We start from the raw sequence: 21634 nt of genomic DNA on the forward strand, positions 1-21634 counted from the left end.
CTGCAGGGGTCCCCAAGAAGTTTTAAAAACCCAGTAGTCTTCCATTGCAACATTTTGCACTTGTTTGTGTCAGACTATAATATAAAATCCATCAGACAATACAATTAATTGTGTTTGTAATGCAACACAATGAAATGCAAGTTTTTGGGGTATGAATACTTAAGTCCAGCACTTTCAGAGTTGGAGGTTTTGTCCTAACAAGTCCCTGAAATATTAAGGCTGTTGCTGCTAATCTGCTTTATCCGCCAAAATAACGCTACACAGAACTAGTTTATGGATAGTGGCAGTAGGTATTTAACGTTTATTCTTTCTTGATGGTCATTTAGTTTAGGCCATTTATAATCTGGTTGGTCACCACCTGCATCACTTCAACCCTAACACTCATGGTCAGACTTGGAGAAACAGAAAACATGCAGACATCTGCTGTTTGTCCCCCTGAGGTCCTGTTTAAAATGAAATCCTGCTTTCCACTAGCTGCGTGACACCAAGTCGACGGATCTGAAGCAGACGCTGCTCCATTTTCTTGCTGAGGTGTGCCAGGAGCAGCATGCTGAAATCATGGACTTTCCCAAAGAGCTCATTCATGTGGAAAAGGCCAGCAGAGGTATCTAGGATATTTCTTCTTTAATCTCATCCACCTTAACCAATTATCTATCCACTGCACCTGCTTTTAACTATACATTTAACTGTGTATATGTATGTATATAAAAACTCTTTAACCTTTAAATGCTAAATTAAATATAAATATCAGCTATACATCCACAATCAGAAACGTATGAGAATCATGTGCATACGTAAATCTTAGGTAGTCATGTATTAATGTTGTATTATCTGTCTGACATGTGGTTACAAAGCAGTCTTAACTATTTTCTCTTCCATGCAGTTTCTGCAGAGACGATTCAGAAGAATTTGGAGCTGATGGGGCGTCAGATCAAAAACTTGCAGAAAGATCTGGAAACGTTCCCTCCCGCTCAAAATGAAAACGACCAGTTTGTGGAAAAGATGTCTATATCCTTTTAAATGTGCTATCTAATAGAAAACCGGTGTTATTTCAAACACTGACTGTCCGTCACGTGGGTTCTTTGTACCTTAACAGCTTGTTTTCACAGTTTCGTGAGCCATGCACAAGAACAGTACGAGAAGCTGGACATGTTGCATAAAAACATGGAGAAGCAATATGCCGACCTGGGCGAATACTTTGTCTTTGACCCGAGGAAAATCTCCGTGGAGGAGTTCTTCGGAGACCTCAGCAACTTCAAAAACATGTTCCAGGTGCGTGCTTGTAAAATAAACCCGGTAGTTTTAGTTTAAAGAAAGAAATCTTGTGCTAACAATGTGCAAATATGGGGTTTGGTGAATATAATTTGATGAAATATGTGCTAGATGGAGGGTAAATGTTGCACTGTAATAAAGAAGCAGACCACAGTCATGTTTGTTCGTGGTTTTTAGGGTAAATTTGCCACTGGGACGGTTTAACTTGTTTTACCTGTTGTATGTTGTAACTAACAGTGTCTGCATTTGATGTTTTGTTTGCACCTCACACCCATCCAGATCCCTTATTGAGATTCTTAAGATCCTTCCTTCCTTCCTTTTCTTATTTGTCTTATTTGAGATTTGCCATCTTTTGTCTTTCTTCCTCCTGCAGCAAGCGGTGACCGAGAACCAGAAGAGGAAGGAAGCCGAGGAGAAGATCAAGAGGGCCAAGCTGGCTAGAGAAAAAGCTGAGAAAGAGAAGGAGGAGAAGCAAAAGAGAAGCCAGCTTCCCAACATGGACGCAGGTCACGTTTGCAGACTCCTTTTGTTTTTACCTGTGTGTGTGACTGAAGCAGATGCACATCTTCCACATCCCTCACTTTGTATTTCTCTCCCATTCCAGTTGGGGGCAGTCAGACTCCACACTTGTGTGTAATATGTTTGTGAGAGGGGGAATGATGTGGCCGTCAGTATTTATAGACCAGAGTTAATCTAATGTTGATGACTTGTTTTGAAGCGACTAACAATGAAGCTTCAGATAAAGCGAGGACACAGAGGCGGAAACAAGTAGCAGCTTAACCCCTTTATAACGCCTCTGAAGTTTGGGGGATTTTCTTTAATGAAAGAAAAGTAGAGGAGGAAAAAAAAACTTAAATCTCTTTATCAGCAAATGCAGATTTCCAGTCTTCTATTTGATGCTGAAAACGCTCTGAGCTTTAACGCATACCACCACTCTGTCATCGCTGCATGAACAGAGTAAACACTCAAATCCTGCCTTGCAGACACATTTTATGCACAGACTTTTCCCCCTCTTTCAGACTGACCTACTTTTAGTGCGTTCCTCCTCTGTCGGGCTGCTTTCGGGTTCTCTGGAGCCGTTCTGGGGTCAAGCTTTTCTACAGCCTCAGTGCATTTCATCTGGTGACTCTGTTTTTTGTTTTGCCCCATGTGCTGAAAAAAACACTGTTGGCTAAAACATGTGGTTTTTCTTTTGTTTGTAGATCCATAAAAGTTTCTTTTATGGCCTTTACTCAACAGTCTTTTCTTTTTTTTTCTTTCAGTCACTCCTACTTGTTTTGCTTTTCTCCCTCTTTTCCATCCTGTAAAGGGAGCTTTAAATAGGGGAAAAAAAACAACAACCCAGAAGCACTACTTGGTGTATTTTGTATCCATGTTGAAAAGTTTGAAGCCTTTGTAGCCGAAGGTGATTAAATTTCATGCTGAACCTCTGGAGGGGCTCACAATAGGAACACAATAGCACTTCAGAGATAAGCACAAGTGTGTTTGTGGGATGATTTACATACAGGTGGCACATTTGACTGCCCCGGCAGTCTGGCGTCATTCAACACCCCTTATTTGAATTCAACCGTACACAAATCAATCTGATGTCTGCGCACCTGCTCTTTGTTTTGCATTTATTACCCTCACAGTGAAATGCTGCTGAGCAAAGTCTCCCTTCAGCTGCTGGCCTTTAACACTCTGACATGTCTCTGCTTCCAGCTCTTCCTCCTGTCTGGTGTCCTCTCACATGCCATCACTATCTCATGAATTCACTGAGTGCTTTCATCTTTTTTTTTTTTTTTTTTTTTTTTTTTTTTTGTGTGTGTCTGTGTAAATGCCAGATGCCAGTTTAACCCTGGAAAGGTCAGTGTGTGTTTGCAGTCTGTGGCCTTGTCATTCCTGTGCCAGTCACTCGGCATGCACACGTTTAAACACGTGATGATAGTTACCGTATGTTGCTGTGAACGGCTCCTTCTCCAGGGAATCGGTGAAGGTCATAACTCCTCACATACTTAAACTGGACTGGCTGTCTGTGGAAAAAAATCAGCGTTCCTGGGTTTAAGGTACGGAGCAGGGTGAGGAGTTTGATGCCACACCCAAAGGTTCACGTTCACAGTCTGTGCCTCATATGTGAGGTTTGCTCTGATTAAACCCGGCAGCTGCTGTACCTTTGGGTTACAGCTTGGTGTCAGTGGTGTCCGTTTAAGGCTGTTCGAGGCTGTGTTCGCATAGAGGGTGTGTGCTTGTGCGGCTGGAACAGATTTACATGCTGGTATGGGAACTGCCTGTAGGAGTGCTCGTGCTCCACACATAGAGCGAGGAGAGCAGCAGCGTGGCGCCTGGGGGAGGGGGAAGGAGCAGAGTAGGCCAGCAGATGCTTTGCTGCAGATTAGGCTGCGTTGTCGCCTCGTGGAAGAGAGGTTTAAGATGAGGAGAGGAGAAAAGCATGAGGGGATGAAACGGGATAAGCCTGGTTTGTCTCAAGTCTCACACTGGGGTACAGCGAAAGAGGGGTTATTTTTTATTAACATTATTTTACTGTTTCTCCTCCTGTGAGTAAATGATCTCATCAGTTCTCCCACTGACCGTGTGAACATCCACTAGAGGCGCCGTTGCTCCACAAAAGATGCTGTGGTGTGTGTGTGTGTGTGTGTGTGTGTGTGTGTGTGTGTGTGTGTGTGTGTGTGTGTGTGTGTGTGTGTGTTGTAGCAGATCAGATCCAGATAGACGGCTTCAGAAGCTCACCCTCTAATGCTATTGCACTAATTAATCCGTCTTATCATCTTAGTTGATTTAAGCGTCGGTTCTCTGTTTGTTTTCCTGCTCTGCTGTTCATGTGGGAGAGGCTCCCTTTTCAATGCATTCAGTTAGACAATTGAACTTGGTCTAATTTGGCCACGTATGATTAAAGAGCATTTTCCAGCTTTCAATAAAAAAACACTTTTTTTACATGTTAAAAAAACTATCCCTGAAATGTAACTACCGTAGTGGGACATGATCTCCAACATGTGTCTGAACCCTGGAAAGTTTTCACACCTTGCCCCCTTTTTTTTTTATTACTAACAGACTGAACAGTTATTATTATTTTTTTTTTTTGGTTTAGAGGACTCCCAGTACTGCATGTGGATTCGTTTAACAGAGATGGTATCTGCTACAACTGCAAAAACAAGGTCTCCTGTGCAACTGGAGGAGAACAAGGGCTCTTTAGATCTTTTTTAGGTTTGGTTGGGTGTTTCCTGGGAGCAAGAGAAGCATATCTAGTAAACCGCCTGTTCACTGTTTGGTCTCTGAACTGCCTCCAGTATGTTTTCACAAGTAGGTTTGTGTGTCTCTGGGCCTCCACGACCGCTTTAAGCGAACCATGTGATTAGTGTAAGTGGAAATATGCCAGATGTGTTTACCCTGAAGAAGAAAACTGCAGTTTGTTTTTTTCCTTTTTTCTGGTCTGTTTGTGCAGTTCCTGCCCTTGGACACTGAGGGGTGTATGCGAGCCATGTAAGGCTCAGAGAGTGTGTGTGTGTGTGTGTGTATGTGTGTGTGTGAGAGAGGGAGACTTTCTCAGACATGACAGGCGAGTCCACAGACCATCTGCTGCATGGCTTACTGCAGGATTAAACACTGTTTGTGCGAGCTTGGCATGCGCTCTGTGTTTGGGGGTGGGGAAGGTGGCGCCGTAAACCTTTTACCCTCTGCTCTACTGCCCCTTTTTCCAGACCCCTCTGTCCCTATTCAGATTCAGATGGACATAATTAAAAGCATCTGCCTGTGTGCTGTGCTGTGCCCCTGGTTGCTGCCCCCGGAGCACTGAGTGGGCAGCCCCACTTTTATGCAACACCTTTGTCCGTCTGGGAGGGGGAAGACGTCTGGGAGGGGGCTTATGTTGTGTGGGCCTCACCTCGGACGGCTCCCTTCACCTCCTCTCCCACTTAGACATTGAGGGTTCTGGGCAGTCACACGGAAGGGGTGCGCTGGCAACAGCTACCTTCCGAAAGGGGGGTGGGCTGTGCCGTGCATCCCCTTCGGCGCTCCCAGTTTTTAAACGCACTTGAGAACAACATGCAACAACACAACATTTGAGCAGGCGTAGGGAGGGTCGGGGTCTTCTGCACACCCCCGTTCTCCGATGGAGGCAACGAGTCTGGGGCCTGGAGGAGGTGCGGGCCACTGTGTCCGGGGTCTTGGCGGGGGGCTGCGGTGTGCAGTCAGCGGCCTACCAGGTCTGGGGCTGATGCCTCCGCTCCCCCCAGGGGACGGGGGGCAGGGATGGCAAGGGTAAGGTGGGGGGAGGGAGTGGGTTTATTAGGTATTTAGGGGGAGGGGGGGGCTCTGGCCGGGTGGCTCGTGCGGGTCGTGTTGGCCCGCCCTCTTGGGGGGGCCCGGTCCGGGGGGCGTCTGGTCGGGGGCCGGGGCCGGGGGTCGGGCACAAGCAGTCGTATAGTCGATTTGGGGTGACCCCCCCCCCTTTGGTCAGTGTTGGATGTGAGTGTTATGTGGGAATGTGTGTACAGCGTCTTTTTTTTTTTTTTTTTTTTTTTCTCTGTGTGTGGCGAGTGGGGCACAAGGGAGGGAATGGGTGAATGAGTTTTTTTTTTTTCAGGTATGGGTGTGGTCCGCTCCCTCTCCCAAGAACATCTCAAGTCTCCGATAGGTGCGGAGCCCATCCCCCCACGTCCTGCCCTCCTCCACTTCGTTGGCGGGCGCCTTGGCCCCCTGGCGCGTTAGTTGGCTTCGGGTTTGGGGCGGGTTCCCGGGCGTGCGCCGGCCCGCTCCTGGCGGCCTCTTCGCGGGGCCTGGCCCCCCGGGGGGCGGCCGGGGCCCTCGTCGCGGGGGCGGGGCGCCCCTGGGGCCTCTGGCCCTCAGGGCCCATGGCCGGGACCACTTCAGCGGGGCTGGCTGCCGGCGGAGCCCACGGGCTCGTCTCCGCGGCTCTTGAGGGCGTCGGCATTGCGGTGGCTGGGGGATTTCCTCGGGGTCGTCTCTGCTCCTTCCTTGGGGGGGGGGGGGGGGGGGGGGTTGCAGATATCCTGTGTCGGCCCCTCCTGGGCGACCTGCTTTAGGGACCCCTTTGGGAGTCCGGGGCTACGGGTCCCCTGACGCCTGCCTCTGTGCTCGGGGGAAGGTGGGTCTTTGGTTCTCCACAATCACTATCAAGCTATTTCTGGATAATCTTCACCTAAACTAGTGCACTTTCACATCTCCCACAGGTGCTGGGTCCCAGGTATTAAGTGTTCACTTATATACAGTAATCTTATAATTTATTTATTTATTTATTTATGTTGTGTCACTTTCTTTTTTCAAATATCACATTACACATGTCAGCTTACATAATAATATATATGATTTAGCAATGGCATCTAGGTGTTATTCGAGTGTATCTGTTGCTTTATGTCTGTTGGTTGTGCTGTTCTTTTTGTGTCTCTTTCCAGGTGATGGAGCAGACAGAGGACATTTTATCATTCTCTTCCTTTTATCTCCTCTTTCTTTCACCTCTACTCTTTTTTTTTTCTTTTCTTTCACTTTTTGTTCTTCCATTTCCTCTCCCATTGTCATGTCCATATAATTTGAAATTCTCCTTGCAGGAATCATAATAAAGCTATTTACAAGCATAAATCAAGTGGAGCACTATGGCGAAAGCTGTTTGCTCCACTTGTAAAAGCAAAATCTGTCGAGCTCCATCTGGCATTGAGATATCAATTCCTATTGCCATAGTGCTAGACAGGACACTGGGAAAAAAAAAAAAAAAAAACACCTTTGTCCGTTTATGGCCCTCAGACACTGAGGCTGTGGCGAGAATCTGGATGTAAACAAACACAGGGAGCCCACCAACACAGAGGGCACAGGCGAGCGCGTCACAAACTCAAGATTTATATCCACTTAGTACTAATTTAACATCCAGGCCACCGGGTGGGTCTTCATAGTTTATAGGGGTTTTGTATATTTTGATACGATGGCGTCTTGAAAGTGCACCATGCAGCTTTTAGCAGTGACAGCTTAACTGGGTCACTGCCTTTCTGGGTTAATGTAGCTAATGTGCCAAAATGACCCAGTATCAGATCATCCACTTCTTACGTCTGTGTTTAAAAAATGAGAAAAGGGGAAAAAAAATCTGATAATTGAGTCTTTTGTTTTTAGAAGATAAAATATATGATCAGAACCTGGTACTGATTTATGACATTAAGGCTGTGATCTGGGTGGTGTCTTTGTGTGAGAGGTATAAAGAGATCTTTAAATGTACATCCACTTCATATTATCCAGCATTTTTTGATGCTTTGCTGACATTATGTTTTGATTTCCTTTTCCTTACAGAGGGTGATGAAACTGGTATCATGGATGGCCTGTTGGAGGCGCTGCAGTCAGGCGCTGCTTTCAGAAGGAAGAGAGGACCTCGACAAGCAGGTACACACACTCACAGCTGTAGATCTTCACAAAACATGGTGGCCTTCCAGCTTCCTGTCTGACTTGAGGTTCAAGTTTCCTCTCAGACACGCGTGTTTTAGATCTACCAGACAGAAGCATCCGAGGCCTATTTGCTTATTTCCTCCGCTTCACTGTGTCTGTGTTTGTGTCAACGCTCAGCAACAGATTTGTTTATCTTCCCTATCGCTGTTGCCTGCCTCAGAGGCTGCAAGGGTTGGTTTTATTCTTGGGATGTTGTAGCGGAGAGCACAGCCTGTGGCTTCAGACGCTGGCCCGACAACAAAGCAGAGAGAGGGTGGCGTGAGTGGGCGTGGGCAGTGAAATCCTCAGTGTGGCAGCTGATAAAGGTGTGGTCATAGAACAGGAAAGTAAGGATCTGAAACTAGGATGAGGCTTAACTAAGATATGGGTGGAAACTTAAATGAAAGGACATCAGTGAGTATGAACAACGCTACACATGGTATAAATGACAAAAGTTTGTTCTTTGTAAAAGCATCGATAGGACTAGAATGCCACATTTGGAAAGTTATTGTTTCCTTAGATTGTGAAACTTTACTGTTCGGAAATATGTTTGGTTGATTGAATTTGAATTGGGTCTTCTTTGCAAACCATTTGTTGTTAAACTTCTTTAAATAAAGTTAATCTCGTCTCACAATAATGAAAATATTTTAAAAAATCCAATCTTTAATTTGGGTATTTATTTAGTGAGGTAGATCCCAAAATTACAGTTGACATGCAAAAAATGTGCGCATGTGTATGTGTGACATGATGCAGAGGCCAAGTTTTCGTAGCCACCCTTCAAAATGATAAAGCCAAGAGAACATGTCATTCAAGTAAAACAGATCTTAGTTGATCTTTGAGCCACAAATATTTACTTAGATCTGTCATATCCAAATTCAGAGCAATAATCCGAAAAAATTTAAAGCTCTAACTGGGATTAACGATGCTCAAAGATGTGCAGATTATCCCAACTATGTAAAGTGAGGATAATGATAAAGGAGCGAGAATCAAGTCTCCACAACTGGCAGCTAGAAATCCGCAGCAAAGGGGTAGTTTGAGGTCACAAAGTCTCTAACAACCATTAGATGGTATCTCCCTGGCAAACAGTTGTTTGGGAGGTGCACCAAGAAAAGCCTTTTTGTCCCATCATCACAGCTTCTTACTTCACATTTTTTAAACACTACAGTGTCTTGACAGGACATGAGGTTAATATTGCACTTTTCTGCAACAAAAGCTCCAGGTCGGTTTGGCATAGAACAGTGGATTATTGTTCAAATTGAAATATACTGTTTTTTTTTTTATTGATCCCAAAGGCAAATTAAATGTTGTAACTCTTATTGATCTTGTAGCGGTCTGTATTGCAGCAAATTTGAGGAAGCCTTTGACTGAAAACACTGTTTTCCAAGACAGTCTCATGAAGAGGATGGTCAGGGTCTATAATTTTCTTGGTTTTATAAAGAATCCTTATTTGTATCATTGTCATCATCTCCAGAGGTTCCACAGTCGTCCCCAGAACAGAACCAGCTTTCTTTATCAGATTGTTGAGCCTTTTTAGGTTCCTGGCTCTGATGCTGCTGCCACAACAAATGACTGCAGAAGAGACGCTCTCAACAACAGACTTGTAGAAGGTCACAACAAATGACTGCAGAAGAGACGCTCTCAACAACAGACTTATAGAAAGTCTGCAGCATCTTGCTGCAAACCTTGAAGGACCTTAGCTTCCTTACGAAGTACAGTCTGCTCAGTTCCTTTCTTATAGACAGCTTCACTGTTGAGTCTCCAGTCCAGTCTGTTGTCCAGATGAACACTGAGGTGTTTATATTCCTCAAGCACCTCCACTTCTTCTCCCATGATGGAAATAAGATTTGAACTAACCCTGTTTCTCCTGAAATTTACAATCATCTCCTTTGTTTTGTTCACATTTAAGATGAGATGATTGTTCCCACACCATGTCACAAAGCCCTCCACCAGCTCTCTGTACCTCCTAGTTCCTGTACTTCTTGTCAATCTCTGATACACCCAACAATGACAGAATCTGAGTATTTCTGCAGATGACAGGAGTCAGACTTGTGCTGGAAGTCTGAAGTGTACAGAGTAAAAAGGAACGGTGAGAGTACGTTCCCCTGTGGTGCTCCTATGCTGCTGACTGCCTGGTTAGACACACAGTCCTTCAATCTCTCAAACTGTGGTCTGTTTGTCAGGTGGTTATTAATCCAGGCGATTGCTGAGGCCTCCACCTTAGTCTTCTGGAGTTTCTGACAAAGCAAATCAGGCTGAATTATTATGTTGAAAACACCAGATGGTAGAGGAGCGGTGATGGCTCTCTTCTACAAAAACCCTGAGGACCTTGTTTGAGTGCCAAACATTGTGAACTCTTTGTAAAGGGAGATTGTTTTTAAACAATCTGGTGGTTAATAAGCAAAATATGTAGCCAAATCAACCCAAAAAATGTTGATCACACTAGTAACAGAAGTTCTTCCAAGGACATCTCAGTCCAGACTTAAATAATAATAATAATAAAAAAAATCTGTGAGGTGAGTTGAAGGGAAGAGGGCATTAAAGAGTATCCAGGGCTGGATGGTTTAGATCAGGGCTTTCCAAAGTGTGGCCCTGACCGCAGGTCAATAATGGTAATGTGTACACCTTTCTTTTATAAAGGCAAACATCTATGATTATTTGTTTTTTTCTACTTTGTTTCTTTAAAATATTTTATGTTTAATTTACAGCAGTACGTTTCAGATTAAATTATTTCATATTTAGAACCAAGAGCAACTATAACTTGCCGTTTTTGGCCTGTAGGGCAAAAAGTGGGATTGTGCAAAGAGGAACGATCAAAGATCTGTGTCTGCATGCTTCCATGTTCTAAAAAGCTGAAGGACTGGACCAAGTTCTGTCCTATTGGCAAAAGGGGGGTGCATTCACACCGAGATTGATGCTAGTTTTGTTATGACCAGTTATGTTTTAGCATGGGACTTTTCTCCACTGAATTAATTTACTCAAATTAAAGGTTGGAGTTAAAAAAAAAAAAAATGTCTGTCAGGTGAGGCTATGGCGGCTGAAGTAAAGAAGGCATCTTTACCAGGGTTGCCAATAGTTATAGTGGGTGCTACTTATTTTATTTTTGAACATTTCTATCACACAAGGATTATTTTTTTGTCTGTGAATAAAGGCATTATGTAGTGTTTATCTTAACTCTTTTGGAATGAATCTTTAAATGTATTTTCTTCCCTAAGATACGATATATTAAAAAAAACAAGCAAGCACAATCATTGTTCTAGATGTAGAGCTTTGCGAGATAATCAGGCTTCTTACTAGAATTACTTTTTGTTGTAACTTAAAACAGAGGCAGTGTGTCATTGGGCCCCTTAAAATCATACAGAGTTCAATGTTATGAATTTGATCCCTTTTTAGTGCTTATAATTTAGCGCTTTTCTCTTTGGTGCAGTTCCAGGCTGCACATATTATTATCCAGGCTGCTCTGTTTCATCTATAAAGTCAAGACACAAGCCAGAGATCTGATTAGATGCTAAATATAATGTCTCACAATCAGGTCCGCTGCTGTTTGCCTTTTTTATTACAGTGCTTTCGACAGCTGTACGGCCTCCTGGTCAGACCTTGTCAGTGAAATCAACAATCAGCACACTTTGGAGAGCCATGAAACCTGATTCCTTGTTTCAGCCGGGTTAAAAAATGTGCAGTGGCCATTAACTATAAGCAAGGAAGGTGGTGCGTGTTGATTCACATGCACTGTAGGCTCTGCATTTGCACATAAAGGTTGTAGGAGAGCGTGTGCAACCCAATCCGCCCCTCAATAGAAGCCAGATGTGAAGCTTTGTTACAGAGCAGGGTAGCTCAAAGCCAGAGGGACAGACTGAACTCTTTTGTCCCTTTCTGATCTGCTTTTTTTTAAAAACCTTTCTTAAATTTCCACTTCAATCTCTAAATGTGTTTACAGATTGTTGTCTTGCTCCAACAAGTTGTAAAACTCATTTGATGGTCCTGAGTTGACCTCGGTGAGGTAATTTGAGTGCAGAAAGCTCTCCAGTAATTAACAACGCTGTCGCGCTGCTTCCAAGCTCACTGAGGCAAAAGCGTGGGGCGAAGCGGAGGGAGACGAGAGCAGGAAAGAAGAAAACTGGGGCCCAGTCTGGGGTTCACGCAGCCGTCCATAAGACTGTTTGGCCACCTTACGCTCCTTAACAGGAAATACCTGATCATGGCTGTGAGAGAAGCAAACTTTCCTCACTACACATTTAGTGGTAGGAAGATCTGCATGGTTTCAGCAGCGGTATGTGTAACATCCATGCTGGATGCCTCTCTGACCAGATTGTGTCATTTCTGTTTCACTCTTCCCCAGTTCAGGGTTTTCCGTGGCGGCTGCTTCGGTAGCCAGGCTGTGGTTTATTTGCAGCCTCTGTGAGAAGTTTCTGTTACCCTCACCCATGTTTAAAGACTGTTTTTAGTCTTGCATGTGGTGTCTTGCAGGCAGGATCGCACAAAATCCTTTCCCTCCCAACACCAGAGGGATGGTATTTTGTATGTTTGTGTGCGTCTAAGCATGCAGGGTTTTACCGGATGGTTGAGTCAGAGCTCTTTATTTAGTGATGCTGAAGTAGGAGGAGGTTACTGGATTCTGTAGATTTAGACTGTAAACAAATTAGATAAACTCCAGTTTGCCTGAGGATTCCCGTGGACCGCTGACTTCAAAACATTTTGGAAAGGAAAGTGAGGTTGGGACATCCTCAGCTTTAACAGCTCTTAAGGGAGCGATTTTCATTAGATGCGGTTTCTCATACTTTCCTCCCTCAGTTATTGCGACACATAATGCGCCGCTCACCCTGGGCCAATATAACCATTTAACGATTTTACTGCAATCTAATTGCTCGTCCCCGCTGCTGAAAGCGCTATTAATTTAATCTGTGATGTTGCATGATCAGATGTGACGGTTTTATTTATTTTATTGCTGAATGTGGAGATGTGCGTTTCAAATATTTCTTGCAAATTAGTTTCAGACATTTTAAATCGCCATTAAATTTAGTCCTGAAGTCAATATATTTTGGACAAGATGTTAGTTGTGCTGCAGTGTTAAAGTATTCACACCCCTTCACATTACCATTTTTAGATTTATTCAAAAACTTAATGTTTTTTTCCTAAACATGTTGCCCAAAGCTTGAAACAGCTTTTAGGAAAATGCATTTTTTCACGTTTTTAAAGGTTCTTCAGCTGGTTAGAGGCTTTCTAACAAGGGAGACATTTTGTCTGTTCTAAATTTATTAATCTGGACTCTTGATATGTTTTTATTTTGATATTTTTTCTGTTGTCAGTGAAGAGTCCCCCCCCCCCTCCCCCTCCCCTTTCCTTCCACGTCTCCCAGCTGCAGCGACTGCAGGCGACACTGCTGAGCATTAAGACCACCGAGGACCTGACGAGTGTGTCGTCATGCTCATTGTGTCATTGTGAGGGGCTGAATGGTGCGCCACGAGGCTGCAGGGGCGATCTACCCACTCACCTTTGACCTGTACCTCAGATCCCACTTTGTGTGTGTTTGTGTGGAAAGAGCAGACTGCTCAGCTGTCTACGCTCCGTCTGTCTGCCTCCTCCCCTCCATAAACTCAAAAAGACAAAACACACACGGCAGATGCTCGCATGCCAATACAAAGAACTGCAAATGGATGAAGTTAAACGCAAATTCCAGGGGATAGACGACCTTATAGGCAAAACTTTTAAAGCTTCAGACTTTAAGCTCAAAATATTTGGACTTTTTTTATAGGAATTCAGACTAAATCAGTTTGGCAAAATGAGCTGATGATTTTTTTACGCATAGTTCCTTTATGGAGGTTGATTTTAGTGTTATCCAAGTCTGAAAAAAGTTCAGAAGAGCTCATGTTAATATTTGTATTTCCAGACTTTATTCTAAGTCCTGTTGTCTAAATGTTGTCCTTTTATTCCTTATATACTTCCTTTCTTCCTCCCTCTTGTCCTTCTTTCTGTCCCATGTTGTGCCCTTCCCTCATTCCTGTGTCCTTTCTTCCTGGTGCCTTACCTCTATTTATCCCTTCCCTCTTTTTATTTTTCCAACTCTGTCCCTCCTTCATTTCTTGCGTCATTATTGCATCCTTCTTTCCTTCCTTCTGACCTTCCTTCCACCCTCCTGTCAGTGTCCTAGCTCCCTTCCTTTTATTGTCCTTCTTTCTTTCTTTTTATTCCTCAATTTCCCTCCTTGTCCTCCTTCCTTCTAGTTTCTTGTTTTTGCAGGTTTCATTTCAAGCCTGCATACTGTAGAGATCTTTGTCTTAATTCATGGTGAAGTTTAGTATTTTATATTTTAAGGTGAACACAAAGAGTCGGACTTTTGAAATTGGAGTCTGGTTTACATGAAAATGAATAGGAGCCCTGTTTAAGGTAAATTATAGTGTGCCTAAACACACTATAGACCCATCTGCTGGGTCATGACCCTCAGTAGGGCATCCAAACACAGAGCCAACTTTCTGACAAAGTACCAAACACAACAGAGAGGAGATAAAGAGCATAGCAACAATGGAGGCACACGCTGGCTCTGCAGTCTGCTGTGTGACACAAAAAAACACCATCTGAAGGCATGCCTTCACAGATGCTCACAAACTCCAGCCATCACACAGAAGCAGGAGGAGGTCCGACTGGAGAGAGATCATCCATCTAGCTGGAACTGAGCAGCCTCCAATTCACTTGCATCAATACCCACAAAGACAATGAAGTGCAAACACACATGTGCAGCAGTGGCAGAAAATGCTGAACGCTTTGACATCAATAGTTTCCCCCCCATCAGCCTGTAGTGGTGCTAGATGACGTCACTATTTCCCACAGTCCTCTGCTGTGGAGCGGCAGTGTGATACCCACCGCAGCCTGAGGAGGGGGATAGGCGTCCCTGATAAAAATGAGAACGAGCTCTGCAAATACACCATTATCCTGGCTGCCACACCATCACTGTGTTGTCCTGTGTTTCTGTACCATGAACAGTCTGAGCAACACTGCTTTATCCTCCAAGCAGTCAGGCTTCCCTGTAATCCATTAGTTGAATTACGAAGAGTTTGCTTTTAAGAAATTACTGAACATTGGAGGACAGAACAGATTGTTTTTCCTCCTTCAAAAGACCTGAATTAAATGCAAGTTTAAAGCAAAACATCTGAAAGGTTTTGTCTTTGTGACGCATCTGAGTAAAGACCTGACAAAAGGGCCCGGGAGGTTACCATCCTTAGCTGGCTCTTTGGGATCCACCTTATTGATGCTAAATTACTCATTTATTTTATGACAAACCACGATACATGTGATGTTTTCTATAGGCTCAACTAAAGTGGAAACAAGGGTTGTTGTGTATAAAGATCCAGTTTAAACCTCTGTAGTTTTGGTTGGTTGGCTAGGTTAAAACGCCTTTTTATCCCACACATTTCTTTTTCTTGTGTTAGTCTCTGAATGACTCCACTGTCAGCTCTAACTGGCTTCACTAGCTAAAAGCACTGCTTTCAATGCAAAAAGGGAACTAAAAGTAAGTCAAATATTTCCTTGATTTGAGCAGGTAAATAAGACTCTTTGCCAATAGAATAAGATTTTTGCACTTAAAATAGAAACAACTGATATCCACCATCTTATTTCAAGTGCAGGATATCTAATTATCTTATTGTAGGCATTAAAATACTCATTCCATTGGCAAATCTTATTTTTCAAGGAAAAATACACTCATTTTAATATAATTTTACTAACTTTTAATTCCCTTTTTGCAGTGTTGAGAATGACTGGGCCAAGTTTGACTGGAAAAAGCAGCAAATAGTGGAATTAAAAAAAAAAAAACCCTCAGAGAAAGGCTGAGAGAATGTCAATCAATGTAGAAAGATTGAGATGTGATATGACTTGGAGGTAATGTTTCAAGGAGCAGCTGTGTTATTGCCTACCTGAACAAAGCCGCAGAGCATCTCATCCAACCTCGCATTGGTTGGCATGAAGTTTCCCGTCCCGTTCATAAGCACTACAACACATTATACAGCCCAGCGTTATCTCCCTCATCAGGTACTCATTACTTGGTCTCCTGCAGTGTAATGTGTTGCTGCCTTTTTTCACTCGGTTTTCTGTGCCACAAAGCCCCCTACAGTGTGCAAACAATCATCAGCAAACAGACCATCAACAGCCTTTTGTAGTCAGCCCCAACAAACCCTGCAAACGCGCTGCAGCCGCCCAGCTTCACGCCAAACGCACGGATCATTTAGTCCACATCAGAGCTGCTAATCATGTCCACAATGCATGCAGGCTTTTTTGGCCTTTAATGCACGGTGAAGAAAAACTGCATTTTTTGTTTTATTTTGCTGCATTTCTATAAAAGTGAAATGCCCAAAGGCCGGGTTAAATGCTATATTTATGAAATGTTTAAGAACTTTTAAATTAGGGACTAAATCCAGAGCTGCCTGCTGGCTGTTACATTTTTATTTAGAAGGATCCTGTCAGGGTAGCACAAGAAATACAGCAGCAGATTTCACAGGCACAATTTAACCTGAACATATGAATTCTCCAGAGTGCGATTTCAGTAGTTAAAACGCAGCCAGTGATCAGAAAATGGCTGTCAGAGCAGCTGGAGCTGCAAGATGGTTTGTAGCAACAACCACAGTGAAGCACAGCATATTGCATTAAGACTTATTTTTGGGAAAAGTCTCTGAAATGCATCATCCACATGAAAATAAGGGTAAATTTCCCTGTTAGTTCAACATCATTTTGCTTTCTGAACTGATCCTTGCCCTGACAGCTTACCCTAAAGTTAAAATTAACATTTTCACCAGATTCTTTTAAATATAGTTTTGAAATGTCTCAAATTTGAAAACCAGTTAAAATGTCAATTAAAGTTTGTTTTTCTCTCTCTTTCTGAGATTTAAGTATGTTGGGTCTTACTGCAGTCTTCTCTGTCAGGTCAATGTGCCTGAGATAAACCCAGTTAACCTTTGAAACATATATGCTATGATTGGCATATTTTCTTTTTGTTTCACTTTAAATTCCAGTTTTGTGCCTAAATCTGCCCGTTTCCTGTGCCGCTTCCTCTTCCTCTCCTCCTCTGCTCTCCAGAGGAAGTGGAGGACGAAGGAAGAGAGACGCTGCACTGACGGCCTTTGAAGGGCTTTTTCTCAGCGGGTTTAGACATGTAGGGCAGGCTCGTCACATGCACATATAAAGACACCCACACCAGCACGCTCTGCTTCTCATGGTTTTTTGGGGTCATTTGCATAATTTCTAATTAGCACATGTATGAGTAGGAAGGGATGGAGTTGGCTAAAAATAGCGTGAGACAGATCTGGTTCCAACAGGAACGGGTGGAAGGTGATTGTTTGCTACTGTTGCTGCTGTTGTGCTTATTTGTTCAGCTGAGATGGAAAGAGTACAGACCTCTACAAATTACGCCTCTGGATGTCTGCATTGTTCTTCTTCTCTTCCTCTAGACTCGGTTTTGTCTCTGTCGCAGCTAATTCTGGAAACATGCTCGGTAAATCTGTGTGGAGGTTGTTTTCTTTGTGTGTTTCTTGCCTATCAGAAGCATGCGACACATCGCATGACGTTTCTCGAACAGTGTTTCATGCGCATGCCTGTTTGTCTTCAGTTGTGGGATTGCTGTTTGTTTTGGGTGTTGCGTTGTTTGCTTGTGGAGTGAAGGACCTCGGGACATTCGGCAGGTGTAAAATAGGAGCAAACACACGACCACAATCTCCCACTGACCTATATAGCTCAAAATGGCTGCTGCCGTAACGCTGTCCTCCTACGCAGCAGAGGAAGGAGCGGTAAAGGAGCGGTAAGGCGGCTGCTGTGAGGAAGTGACTGTAAGCAGGTAGATGAATTAAAACAAACGGCGTCCTCAGGGCCCAATCCGTCACGCTGGCCACTTATTCTCTCCATGAATTTTCTGTCACCTCTTGTCATTCCCCTCAGCTTCTTCGCTCTCTGACTCAAGTCCCTGTATCCATTTTCGTCTCATTTTCATTCATCCCTCTATGTTTAATCTTCCCACAGCATGAATCATCCTGCTCTGCGGGGCGTATCACCCGCTGCCTTACCTCCTGGATTCTGCTCACATCACTCCTGTTCGTTCCTCTCATCAGCCCCTTTCTCTTCTTCAACATCTAGCTCATCCTGTTTTCTTTGCTCATTTCCTTGTTTTCTTGATCAGGCACAAACTGACTCTGATCTGAGTGCTCCAAATATCACATTAACGCACTTTTCATACAAACTGGTATGTTGGGCTTCCTTTTGTCTTGAGGCCTTATGTCTGCAGTGAAAACCGAGTTGTGAAGTTTTTTTACCGACTCGCTTCTCCAAGTCATCTGTGACTGGTGCGCCACAACCAGGGTTCCCATGTAATCTGGAAAAAATTGGAGTTCAAGTATATTCCATGTCTGGCAGGATGGAAATGAAACGAGTACACATGTGTTAAAATACTGGAATTTCTAGATTGTAATTCCTATTAAATTGCTTTAACTTTGCATGCATTGATCGTTTTGATCAGTTTTTCCATGTACTCATTCATCTCGTTTGTCCATCTATTCATCCTATTAATCAATTTTGCTTCCTACGTTTTTTTCTGTCCACCTAATTGTCCATGTTATCAGTCCCTCCATCTGTTTATCAATCCATCCAGCAGTCTGTCTATCCGTTCATGCCTCTGTCGATCTGTTTTACCTCTTGAATGTCTGCCAGTCAGTGTATCCATTTGTGGACCACCTATTTCTTTCTGTCCTCCATCCATCCATCCATCCATCCATCCATCCATCCATCCACCGTCCTTGTTTCCTGATCCCTATATCTGGTTAAACACCCTTTAATCTGTGTTTTCCTCTTCTTTTCTTCCTCTTCTTTTTTGAGGTTCTAGAGGCTGACGACTGTAGAAACATTTACCATAAATTCATTATGAACATTTTTATTTATGCTTAAAATGTGATCTAAAAAGGAGCAGGAACTTGAGGAATTTGAGTCTGGAAAAGTCTGGATAGTGTGGAAACTCTGAGTGGCTCACCTGAATGTGCAGATTCATTGTGGCGTTTTGGTTTTGTCTCACTTTGTTTTTTGGTTTTTTTTTTCTTTCATTCTCAGCCAACCACCGGCGAGCTGGTCATGCAGTGACCAACATCCTGGCCAAAGAGCTGATGCAGGAAGACACGTCCTCGTCCAGTAAAGTGCCCAAAAAGAAGGCAAAGTCTGACAAGGAGGAGCCCAAACTAGATGGAGCAGAATCCTTGGAGGAGTTACTGGACAGCGTTACCTCTCGGTCTAATTAGGCTTCCAAGTACAGAAGTTTATTTTTTATATATGCAGTGGTATTAAAAAACGATTTTTACGCAGACAGGGGGCCGACAGCAAAATGACAATAGTTCTCTGCGATTTTTTTTTTTTTTTTTTTTCTCATCCCGTTCCTTACGTGGAGCATTTTTCAGCCTTTCTCTTCTGCTTTGGGTTGTGTTGACAGAGAGGGGCAGGACCCAGAGGGCGGTCCTCCAGCATCAGCATCTGAATGTTTGCCAACTTCTTTCTTCAGCATATGCACCTAAATGTTCATTTTTTCTTTTCCCAAAGACCTACTCAGGATTGAATCATCTCTTCTTATTTCAATTTGAAACCCAGACAGGGAATGTCAGGAACTTCCCACCCACCAGCAATGGAAACTTTCTGCTTCTTGTCATTTTTTTTCTTTTTTTTTTTACCCTCTGAGCGGTGAAATGTAATTCTTTGTAACATTTATAGATACTGCAAGTCACTGTGTGTAATACTTTGCTCACCTGTTTTAACCGAAGTGCCAATCAGTCTCATCATTTCACTTGTAGGTGTCGTCCAGTTGTCGTTCACACTGGAGAAAGCATGTGGACCACATTATTAGCAGCACTTCACCAGGGTTGACCTTTCAGACAGGATTTATCTCACTCGTGTGTATCCGACGGTTATTTTTGTTTTTATATATATATTAATAAAAATGTGGACCATAACCGAAACTGTACTGGGAAGCAGGTTTTTGCATAGAAACCAAAAAACCTTTTAAAGGGTATTTTCATACAAATCAATGGAGTAGTTTACATTCCTGTTTTTTTTTTGTTAGTTTGTTTTTTTGTATATGAGAAAGTCTGAGTGTGAAATTGCCCGCCTATATTTAGTTTTGTGTGCACAAACCAGTGTGTCTCCTTGCAAGTTTCGGCGTTTGTGTGCATGTGTGTGTGTGTGTGTTTGCCGTCTCTAATTACTGTACTACACCAAGCATGCTGTCATGAATGATGAGCCTTGTGGTCTTTTCTGCTGAGAATATAGCGCACTGGAAAACAGCCCAGAAACTGCTGAGACAAGTATCCGTGTTCACTTGTTAAGCTGTCTGCTCTCCCACTCCCACTCCCGCTCCCGCCGAACTGCAGCCGCCGTCTCCGAATGTCTGGCCTCGCTGCTGTTTGTTTCTGCAGCCGACGTGTTGCCATGACGTCTCGCTGTACAGAGCCGACAGGAAGCCCGCCAGGTGATGCCCGCTGCTCAGTGCGCTCCTATGCGAGTCCTTCAGCGTAGCCCGCAGCCCAGCTCTACTGGCCAGTCAGTGCTGCGCTGCTACGGCATGCTCTGTACAAACGAATGTTTACTTCTTCTTTTTGGTTTATTTTGGGAGAAAGTGGCACTTAAAACGTCATCAGAGGGATTCAAACGAAGCACTTGAGGTGTGGCAATGTCCGATCTGGGATCTAGTGCTTTATTTTAATCTTCAAACGGCGAGGAAATACCCAATTAACTGCTGCGCTTGCACAACGCATCTCCTTGCTGTAATTAAACAGACTTGACTGCTGTTATTGTGTGATCTTCTCTCTGTTCAGGAAGGCGGCACTAGATGATTGTATGTTTTCACATATAAAGAGCATCAAACCACCACTGGAATATTCTGCCTGATCTGACTTATTCCTCTTTTTTTTTCTGTACGTTTTTCCATTTTTTTTATGAGATTTGGTTCTAAATAACCTTTTACGATAATTTTAATGTATATGAATTGTTTTCTTTGTTTTTGTTTTTTTGAGCGATTGCTTTATGCATATGGAAAAATGCACATTCCTTCTGGTAATTTTGATTAATTAAATTGTCTTGCATAATTTAATGAAGTGATTGGCTCTTTTTTAATAGAATTTCTTAAAAAAAAAATACAACCCATGCTGTTTAACAAGGGCTCTTTCTTTTGGGCTGTAAGGAAATTGATTGTGAAGCATTTCTTTGCTGCGCCGCTCCTCCGTCTCGTGTAAACACATTGTGCTGTAAAATACCAGTCAGTCACTGCAGTCTGGCCTTCTGTAAGTTTATGGCCAAAAGGCAGCAGAAGAATGAATAAACAGTGGAGTTGGTTATTTTTGCAGATAAATCCAAGGATTTTCCACTGCTCCAGTGTTTCCAGAGATATTTTTCCAGCTCTGATTGCCAGTATCCAGCAGGACAACCCCTCTTTGTGCCTGTGTGTTTAAGCAGATATGGAAAATTGACTACATTTTGACTGCATTTTTCTCTTGATTTTAGTTTCAACCCTTGTAGCCTCATTGATTACGTGATTTTTATTTATTCAAACACATCACTAACTCATCTTGTTTTTATCAACAGTCTTAATCAAAGCCATATCAAAAAGATAAAACTTTCAGTACCAGCTACCAAAGTACCTACAAGTGCAGCTTTGTGCATGTAGTTAGGCCCAGAAATACTGGAACAGTGACAAGTTTTGTTATTTTAGCTGTTTATGAAAACGTATTCAGCATAAAATTACATAATCAATATGGGTTTAAGGTGCAGACTCTCAGTTGTAGTTTGAGAGTATTTACATCCAAACTGTAAATACTCTCAAGGGTTTAAGAATTACAGCTCTTTAATACGTAGCTGCCTCTTTTTCAAGGGACCAAAAGTAATTGGAGAATTGACTCAGACTGCAAAATAAGTAAGGCTGCATGGACTCTTCCCTTGT

The 21634-nt window shown here is 43.1% G+C and overlaps 1 protein-coding gene and 1 long non-coding RNA gene across 4 annotated transcripts in view; one reads left to right on the top strand and one right to left on the bottom strand.

The window, feature by feature from the left end:
- The window catches only part of LOC105932686 (protein diaphanous homolog 1), a 125029-nt gene extending 104241 nt beyond the window's left edge, over positions 1-20788 (top strand). For 2 of the 3 annotated variants that reach the window (XM_036127039.1, XM_036127041.1), the window contains 6 exons: positions 475-604; positions 884-1008; positions 1108-1272; positions 1646-1778; positions 7561-7650; positions 17124-18203. In XM_036127039.1, coding sequence (XP_035982932.1) covers positions 475-604; positions 884-1008; positions 1108-1272; positions 1646-1778; positions 7561-7650; positions 17124-17332 — 852 coding nt within the window. In that variant the 3' untranslated portion in view covers positions 17333-18203. Of the gene's footprint in view, positions 1-474; positions 605-883; positions 1009-1107; positions 1273-1645; positions 1779-7560; positions 7651-17123; positions 18204-18765 lie in introns of those variants that run through there. The other variant, XM_021321148.2, reaches the window with a different exon arrangement.
- On the bottom strand, positions 4689-7548 carry LOC118557303. The gene is made up of 2 exons (XR_004927787.1): positions 7004-7548; positions 4689-5089 (listed from the first exon to the last, which is right to left on the bottom strand). It is a non-coding gene; the product is annotated as an uncharacterized LOC118557303 (long non-coding RNA).
- Positions 20789-21634: the final 846 nt, after the last annotated feature.

The sequence above is a fragment of the Fundulus heteroclitus genome, chromosome 23 (genome assembly GCF_011125445.2).
Source record: "Fundulus heteroclitus isolate FHET01 chromosome 23, MU-UCD_Fhet_4.1, whole genome shotgun sequence".
Lineage (NCBI taxonomy): Eukaryota > Metazoa > Chordata > Actinopteri > Cyprinodontiformes > Fundulidae > Fundulus > Fundulus heteroclitus.